Source organism: Nerophis lumbriciformis, linkage group LG05 (assembly GCF_033978685.3).
Source record: "Nerophis lumbriciformis linkage group LG05, RoL_Nlum_v2.1, whole genome shotgun sequence".
Classification (NCBI taxonomy): domain Eukaryota; kingdom Metazoa; phylum Chordata; class Actinopteri; order Syngnathiformes; family Syngnathidae; genus Nerophis; species Nerophis lumbriciformis.
The window spans coordinates 25,126,180-25,135,332 of NC_084552.2; the positions used below are offsets into that span (position 1 = coordinate 25,126,180).

A 9,153-nucleotide genomic window follows, 5' to 3' on the forward strand; every position below is an offset into this window, starting at 1 on the left:
TCTGTGTGGAGTTTGCATGTTCTCCCCGTCACTGCGTGGGTTCCCTCCGGGTACTCCGGCTTCCTCCCACCTCCAAAAACATGCACCTGGGGATAGGTTGATTGGCAACACTAAATTGGCCCTAGTGTGTGAATGTGAGTGTGAATGTTGTCTGTCTATCTGTGTTGGCCCTGTGATGAAGTGGTGACTTGTCCAGGGTGAACCCCGCCTTCCGCCCGATTGTAGCTGAGATAGGCTCCAGCGCCCCCCGCGACCCCGAAGGGAGGAGAGGAGGCTACGCCGGATAGTCGAACCTCGGATTCAGGAGGAACAGTGTGGTTTTCGTCCTGGTCGTGGAACTGTGGACCAGCTCTTTACTCTCGGCAGGGTCCTTGAGGGTGCATGGGAGTTTGCCCAACCAGTCTACATGTGCTTTGTGGACTTGGAGAAGGCATTCGACCTTGTCCCTCGGGAGTGCTCAGAGAGTATGGGGTATCGGACTGTCTGATTGTGGTGGTCCGCTCCCTGTATGATCAGTGACAGAGCTTGGTCCGCATTGCCGGCAGTAAGTCGGACACGTTTCCAGTGAGGGTTGGACTTCGCCAAGGCTGCCCTTTGTCACCGATTCTGTTCATAACTTTTATGGACAGAATTTCTAGGCGCAGTCAAGGCGTTGAGGGGATCCGGTTTGGTGGCTGCAGGATTAGGTCTCTGCTTTTTGCAGATGATGTGGTCCTGATGGCTTCATCTGGCCAGGATCTTCAGCTCTCACTGGATCGGTTCGCAGCCGAGTGTGAAGCAACTGGGATGAGAATCAGCACCTCCAAGTCCGAGTCCATGGTTCTCGCCCGGAAAAGGGTGGAGTGCCATCTCTGGGTTGGGGAGGAGATCTTGCCCCAAGTGGAGGAGTTCAAGTACCTCGGAGTCTTGTTCATGAGTGAGGGAAGAGTGGATCGTGAGATCGACAGGCGGATCGGTGCGGGGTCTTCAGTAATGTGGACGCCGTATCGATCCGTTGTGGTGAAGAAGGAGCTGAGCCGGAAGGCAAAGCTCTCAATTTACCGGTCGAGCTGCGTTCCCATCCTCACCTATGGTCATGAGCTTTGGGTTATGACCGAAAGGACAAGATCACGGGTACAAGCGGCCGAAATGAGTTTCCTCCGCCGGGTGGCGGGTCTCTCCTTTAGAGATAGGGTGAGAAGCTCTGCCATCCGGGAGGAACTCAAAGTAAAGCCGCTGCTCCTCCACATGGAGAGGAGCCAGATGAGGTGGTTCGGGCATCTGGTCAGGATGACACCCGAACGCCTCCCTAGGGAGGTGTTTAAGGCACGTCCGACCGGTAGGAGGCCACGGGGAAGACCCAGGACACGTTGGGAAGACTATGTCTCCCGGCTGGCCTGGGAACGCCTCGGGATCCCCCGGGAAGAGCTGGACGAAGTGGCCGGGGAGAGGGAAGTCTGAGCTTCCCTGCTTAGGCTGCTGCCCCCGCGACCCGACCTCAGATAAGCGGAAGAAGATGGATGGATGGATGGATGGATGGATGGATGGATGGATGGATACAAGAAATACTTAAATATTAATTCAATCGGCGCCAGTAGAATCCTGATGGTTCACCCAATTGTGTTTATTTCCTCTGCTCTGGCTCCACTCACGCTTCTCGCTGCCGTGTAGTGTTAACTGTTTTTCTTTACTCCTTTTTGACTGCGCTTTTTGTTATGATTTTATTATTTCTTCTCTGCGTTGGGGTCCTACTCCGGCGAAAGCCGATCGTGACAGGACGGAGGATTCTCTCTCCATCGTCTATCATTGCACTGATCGCTTATACTCACAGCAGCTGCAATGTGATTTATCAAGACTGAAACTGTTTTCCAACAATAATTGCATTTGCATCTCCTCCTCCCTGGTATGCATATTCATTAAGACAGACACACTAAATGGATTACGATCTCTATTTTGCACACTTTTTAAGAGACGCTATCCTCAGCGCACAAGCTTCTTACATCAGTTTGCATGTGCCATGCAGAACCTTAAGCAGATTAGGCGCTGACTATGCAAAGCAATGACATAATTTTTGTGAAGACAACATGAACTTACCCTGGCAGGTCACGCCCACTTGCTGGTAGCCAGACTTGCAGATGCAATCACTGAGGGAGGTGCTGCCGGGCTGGGAGGTATGCTGCTGGTCCGGGCACGGAAGGCAGGTGCTCACACCGCCTGGCGCTCCCTCTGGTTTGTAGGTACCAGGTGGGCATGCTTTGTAAAAAGAACAGGACAAGAGTTGGATGGAAATATAAGATGTTTTGTAAATTCAAGAATGCTCAAACTGGATAGCAATTTTTCAGATAAATAATAAGTCATTGACGTTAGTTTTTCTGTTGTTCTTAAGGACCCTTCAGCTGAAACACTAATATGAAATCTTCTATAGGACAGGAGTACTTTGCTGTTTTTAGGAATCTCTTGCAAAACAATTGAATGTTTTTGAGGACCTACATTACTGCAAAAATACTAGTCAAAGATCCTCTGTATGACAGGATCAATGCTGTTTTTTTTAATGTACTGCAAAAAAGATAGTCAAAGTTCCATTTTACATGAGTACTTTTTTGTTTTAGGAATCTACTGCAAAAAAACGAGACAAAGATTCCATAAGATAGGACCACTGTGCTGTGTTTTAGGGACACAAAAATGCTAGTAAAATATCCTCTACGGGAGAGGAGTGTTTTGCTGGATTCTTAAACTGAAATACAGCTTTCCAGATTAATAAAAGGCCATTGATCATATTAATGACAAGCAAAGGTGGAAAATGTGGTAAAATAAATAATTTGTACCGGTTCATAAATCTAGGGGAAAGTATTTTGTGGCACGGCAAGCTACTAAACAAGTTTTATTAGTCTAAAATTATTTTTAAAAAGACGGTTTTGACCAGCACATGCACACTGAGACATCATTCTGTAGTTGTTTTTTTTTAAATCTGCATGGTTGTAGTCACAGAAGCTGTGAAGATAGAGAAGCATGCATGTCATATGAGGCATTTTCAACATTCTTTCATCAGCCGTCTATCACTTCGTTTCCAGAAGAAAGAGCGTGAACTAGTCTTATTAGGCGCTGAAAGGTTACTTTTGAAAGGCAACCTTCCAAATAGCTAGCTGATTAACGTGACGTCATTAAGGAAACCTTCGACGTGATCTGAATTTCAGATTGATTCATTAAATGAAGTCCTTGCCAGAAACAACAAGTATCTTTACTAAGAAGACCACAATTCGACCTTTTATGGGAGAGAACTTTTCCTCAGTGGACTCAAAGATTTCAGCTTTAGAGCTGGAAATCCCTTGTATCAAAAAGTTCCTTGCTATTGATTGAAAACAGGATGCAGGCAAAAAAAGCAGTTTGTTGGACGCTTTCATATTGTCTGGGTCCACACCCACACACACATTTAAACATGCTGGAGAGACAGGAAATATGCCAAAAAAAAAAAAAAAAAAGAAACCTCTCCAAAGGCAAGATTTGGTGGGATTTGTAATCCTTAACTCTTTATTGAACTCATTAAACAGCATTAAAAATGTATTTTTTTTAATTTAGAAAACAAAAGTTTAAGACTTGTTTGGCACTTTTTCTAAATGTGTCAATAAATAAGTAGTAATATGTTTTCAAATATTTATTTTACCATTAACTTTGTTTTTATAAATCTAATGTTTAAACTACATGAAATGACTTTTTTTTTTAATTAAATACAAAGTTAATTAAACAAATATATATTTTATTGTTTGAAATGCTGAAAAGTATCCCCTTCAAAACGTTAGTAGAAAAGATAAATTAAATTAAAAATACATTTTTTTTTACAACCCACTGGTAAAAAAACAGATCCTTTGTGTTACAGGACCACTCTATTTTTTGTGACCTACTGCAAAAAGGCTACTCGAAGATCTTTCCTACCATAATTCTGCTTTTTATACAAGAAGACTTGTTATTTCAAAGCTTCATGTACCTTGGCGATCAACTTCAGAAAAACATTCAAAAGAAGTCCTTTCTTTTTTGAGTCCCAAAATGTTGCATGTTTCAGAGACAGACGGATACAAACAAATACACACATTTCACAATCCCAAGACATGCCAATAGGAATCAGGCCAAGACGCAAGGGATGAACAGGAAGTGATGCGCGACAAGAGAATGAAATTCCTTTCAAATGTACCAGTGTCAGACCAAAAGATGGACCACATAATGACTCGAGACCCATTGTATTTGGACGCTTTATAGCTCTGGCAGACAATTGTCTGCTTCCAGGTCCAAAACGTCTCGCTAGCCAAGCTATGCTGCATTTAGAGAGGAAGTAGTCTGTCAATGTGTTGATTACCATAAAGTCAAGAGAACGCTGGAAGAGGACGCTGGTGAAAAGGCACTGTGTTCGGTTGAACATCTGCGAAAGTGGAAACGGTCAATGATCTGAAGAAATGTATGGAATTGAACAATTGAACAATCATTTGAAATATAGTTTATATACTTAAAGGTGCCATATGTAATAAGTTCATGTGAAGTCATCATTAAATGGCCCTGATATGTCAAAAAGCATTAATAAATCATGTTCTTTTCGAATACATTTATAACTGATAACAGTTCAGCCGGTTCATATGCTCATTTCAAAATTAGATTTACAGCCCAGAAATCATGTTATTGTTTTCATTTCGATAAATACGCCCTGTACCGTTTGGTACAGGGCGTATTTGCAGGCTGCAGCTCTTCAGGCGCTGCCCAGCAGTCCATCACCCCTTGTGTATGATAGTCTTTTGATGTGCGTCAATGGAAGAGAATGCAGTGCGTCAGGTTGGATGCAACATGGAGTTATGCTGAACGAAATGTGGCTGTAATTTTACTATTGGCCTCGGCTTGCCACCAAAGTAGGCCTATGCGATATATAATGTATTTATATATTATTATTAGGGCTGTGAATCTTTGGGTGTCCCATGATTCGATTCAATATCGATTCTTGGGGTCACGATTCGATTCAAAATCGATTTTTTTTTTTCAATTCAACACGATTCTCGATTCAAAAACGATTTTTTTCCCGATTTAAAAGGATTCTCTATTCATTCAATACATAGGATTTCAGCAAGATCTACCCCAGTCTGCTGACATGCAAGCAGAGTAGTAGATTTTTGTAAAAAGCTTTTATAATTGTAAAGGACAATGTTTTATCAACTGATTGCAATAAGGTAAATTTGTTTTAACTATTAAATGAACCAAAAATATGACTTATTTTATCTTTGTGAAAATATTGGACATAGTGTGTTGTCAAGCTTATGAGATGTGATGCAAGTGTAAGCCACTGTGACACTATTGTTCTTTTTTTTATTTTTTATAAATGTCTAATGATAATGTCAATGAGGGATTTTTAATCACTGCTATGTTGAAATTGTAACTAATATTGATACTGTTGTTGATAATATGAATTTGTGTTTCACTACTTTTGGTTTGTTCTGTGTCGTGTTTGTGTCTCCTCTCAATTGCTCTGTTTATTGCAGTTCTGAGTCATGCTGGGTCGGGTTTGGTTTTGGAATTGGATTGCATTGTTATGGTATTGCTGTGTATTGTTTTGTTGGATTGATTAATTAAAAAAAATAAAAATAAAATAAAATAAATAAAATAAATAAAATAAATAAAATAAATAAAATAAATAAAATAAAAATAGATTTTTTTTAAATGAGAATCGATTCTGAATCGCACAACATGAGAATCGCGATTCGAATTAGAATCGATTTTTTCCCACACCCCTAATTATTATACGTAATATATTTCGATGTTGGTCCGTGCGGTCAAACCAGACATTTTAACAGGGTAATGCCAACAATCTGTCCCGACTTAAATATTGCTGTGTAACTTTACAAATAAATTTGGCTAATCAACATTAGTAAAATGTGGCATAATTACTTAGTAAACCATCTTGCAAGAGGCATAAACAAGAGAAACCGACACTGTAGGACTCGTCGATTGCCATTTGAAGTTCCTTGGAGTAGGATTCGGATTCGGCTGCGTATCTGGCAACCTCAGTCATGAAGAGTGGGGGCATTACAGAATTTTGACCATGATTGCAGTACCATTTCTGTCCACATTACTACATATGGCACCTTTAAGCTTGTTAATATTATTTAAAGGTCCCCATAAAGCAAAATCATTATATTTTAATGACTGGTATAAGATTTACAAGCGTATTAGGTGTCCCTAGACCAGTGCTTCTCAATTATTTTCTGTTATACTCCCCCCTTGGAAAAAGAAAATCTTTTGGGCCCCACCCCCACTCTCCACCGTGACTATAAATAGTATAATTTGTCTATGAAATTGGTATAACTATACCTCTGCATAACATTGTAAGCTTATTAACATTAAAGGAAAATACACACCGGTCTTTCCTCGTCTCCCACCGTGGTTACAGCGAAGCCAAGTGCTACATACGCTTCATCATATCAAATAAAGCATAGTCCCTGAGGGTCACATGGTGTCTGCTCATGTTTTATATGGTTGAATATTTATTGTTTTGATAATACTCTTTAAATAATATATAATTTTATAGTTTGAACAAGCTGTTTAGCACATGTTATTTGGATCTTAGGAGATCAGGCCCTTACTCGTAATACTATTAGTTTCAAAACAATGTGAGAGTACATTTTACAGCTATAAGAAAAATGGCTCTCTTAGGAAGAAGTCGGAAGTCCAAAGGAAGAAGCAAAGAAAAGTGCAGTCCAGTTCAAAAACAAGGAGCCAAAGTTACAATCACACGAGAAAGTTTGCTCTCTCACGGGTCACGCTGTGTTCGATTAGACGGGCCTAAAAAAAGACTGGGACGAACACTAAAGGTTTATCCAGAGGGACCACAGTGACCAACATGGATAGGGTGCTTTCATCTAAAGGGGTCATATTTGTAGGTTCATATTCATTCATACAGTATGCTCGCTGCCACAAGATCCACAAACACATGCTGGAAAACACACACGGTGCAATTACACACACTGCTTCCCACCTCTTATCTTCAACACAAATTATTTAATTGAAAGGCACCAAATCTCACAATTTCATGTTACCAACTGAAATATGTCTGCACATCTGGTCCGAGGCATCATCTGGTTTATTTTATTCTGCAACCCGAAGCCTGCCGATACCAGATGGGGTTCAAAATTCTGCCATGTCATGGTCTGAGCTTCCACTGCTAATTTGAGAGCTTCCCAGGATAAGTGAAATGGATCAAAAATGCAGGTTTTTACACACAATAAATGTTTTGACAAGGTCAACCAGGAGGATGACAAGTGAATGACAAGCGGCCATATTGCCAAAGCTCACTGTGCAGAGGTCTGCCCGCCTGTGGTCAAAGGCCCTCTCACGCCACACATTCTATTGAGTCGGCTCTTAAATTCCAGAGTTTGGGGAGAAGAACGTTCCGCTCGTCAACGAGACTTAACATGTGCCCTTCAGACAGTGGAAATAGACAATTAAAGTGTATAGTCTGGCCTGCAAACGTTTGCGCGAGGGTCTGACAGGGGTGTGAAGAAAATGCTGCTACAGTCGGAATGTTTTATTCTTTGCTAGACATCTTTATATGTGTAACATCACGTCACACGCAGCGTGCAGTGACAGGCAGCGTGTGCGTCGCATCATGCGCGGGTGTGTGGATTTCTTCTGCCATAACTAGTAAGATGCAGCATCAACTGTTGGTGTATTTACACCACGTGTGTTGAGGACGCTACTGTGGGCCTTTTGTCACTTACTTCCCAGCACATTGGCGTCTATAATCAGGCTCACCAGACTGGAGAGCTGCCTGTGTTTGTACAGTTGTTTAGCGGTTGGCCTCATGCGCCCACTGAATCCCAGTCTTCCCGTAGTCTGTAATAAGTCAGCAGGATACGCTCTCTACCCTTGGGACGCAGCGAGAGGAATCTTTGAGGTTAAGATGGGATTCAGTAATGGGAGGCTTTTGGACTCCCTCCTCCTAAATGATCGTCATTGTTTGTTTTAGCTCATTGGAACAAAACAATGTGTGTTTACACTGCATAATTTGCGCTCTGTACAAACTAATTATTTTTATACATTTTATGTATTACACCCTCTACCTGTACATGTGACATGATTTGACGTCACGCCACGTGGAATGACGGGACATACAAATTAGGGATGTCCCGATACAGGTTTTTGCACTTCCGATCCGATACCGATATTGTTTTTGCACTTCCGATCCGATACCGATACTGACCAATACTGGCCTATCCGAGCATGTATTAAAGTTTAAAGTTATTTAGCCTACTTAGTTGTCAGAATCATGTTGAAAAGGGTTTTAGTACTCTTGATAAAAACTAGCCAGCTGAATTAGGGGAGTTTGAATAATACACAATGGTTGGTAACAGGAAACTGACCTGTTTATTCAAGGATAAACACAAAATAGACAAAATTATACATGACAAACAGAAATGGCATCATTGAACTAGGGCTGGGCGATATGGCCTTTTTTTAATATTGCGATATTTTAAGGCCATATTGCGATACACGATATATATCTCGATATTTTGCCTTAGCCTTGAATGAACACTTGATGCATATAATCACAGCAGTATGATGATTCTATGTGTTTTGATTGATTGATTGAGACTTTTATTAGTAGGTTGCACAGTGAAGTACATATTCCGTACAATTGACCACTAAATGGTAACACCCAAATAAGTTTTTCAACTTGTTTAAGTCGGGGTCCACTTAAATTGATTCATGATACAGATATATACTATCAGATATATACTATCATCATAATACAGTCATCACACAAGATAATCACATTGAATTATTTACATGATTTACAATCCGGGGCGTGGAGGGGGGCGCCGGATGTAAGTGTCAAAAAGACAGCCAAAAGAGTTTGATATGAGAATAAATCTAAAGTTAAAATATAGGGTAGAAATGCACCCATTTGCAGGAAATGCAGTCTTGATTTTCAAAATTTTCTTTCAAGGCTTGCATGTCGACATTAAAACATTCTTCTTCATACTGCATTAATATATGCTACTTTTAAACTTTCATGCAGAGAAGGAAATCACAACTAAAAAAATCCCTAATTTTTTCAGAAGGTGTTGATGTGGAAATTTTAGCCTCGGCATTTTGATGGTGTGGGCGGAGATAAGCGTCTCGACAGACGTTACAATATTTGAA

At 40.9% G+C, this 9,153-nt stretch overlaps 1 protein-coding gene across 1 annotated transcript in view; it reads right to left on the bottom strand.

The window, feature by feature from the left end:
• Positions 1 to 9,153, bottom strand: part of svep1 (sushi, von Willebrand factor type A, EGF and pentraxin domain containing 1) — a 151,799-nt gene that overhangs the window by 82,049 nt on the left and 60,597 nt on the right. Inside the window, exon 4 of the mRNA XM_061960999.2 lies at positions 2,074 to 2,232. Coding sequence (XP_061816983.1) covers positions 2,074 to 2,232 — 159 coding nt within the window. The remainder of the gene's footprint in view (positions 1 to 2,073; positions 2,233 to 9,153) is intronic.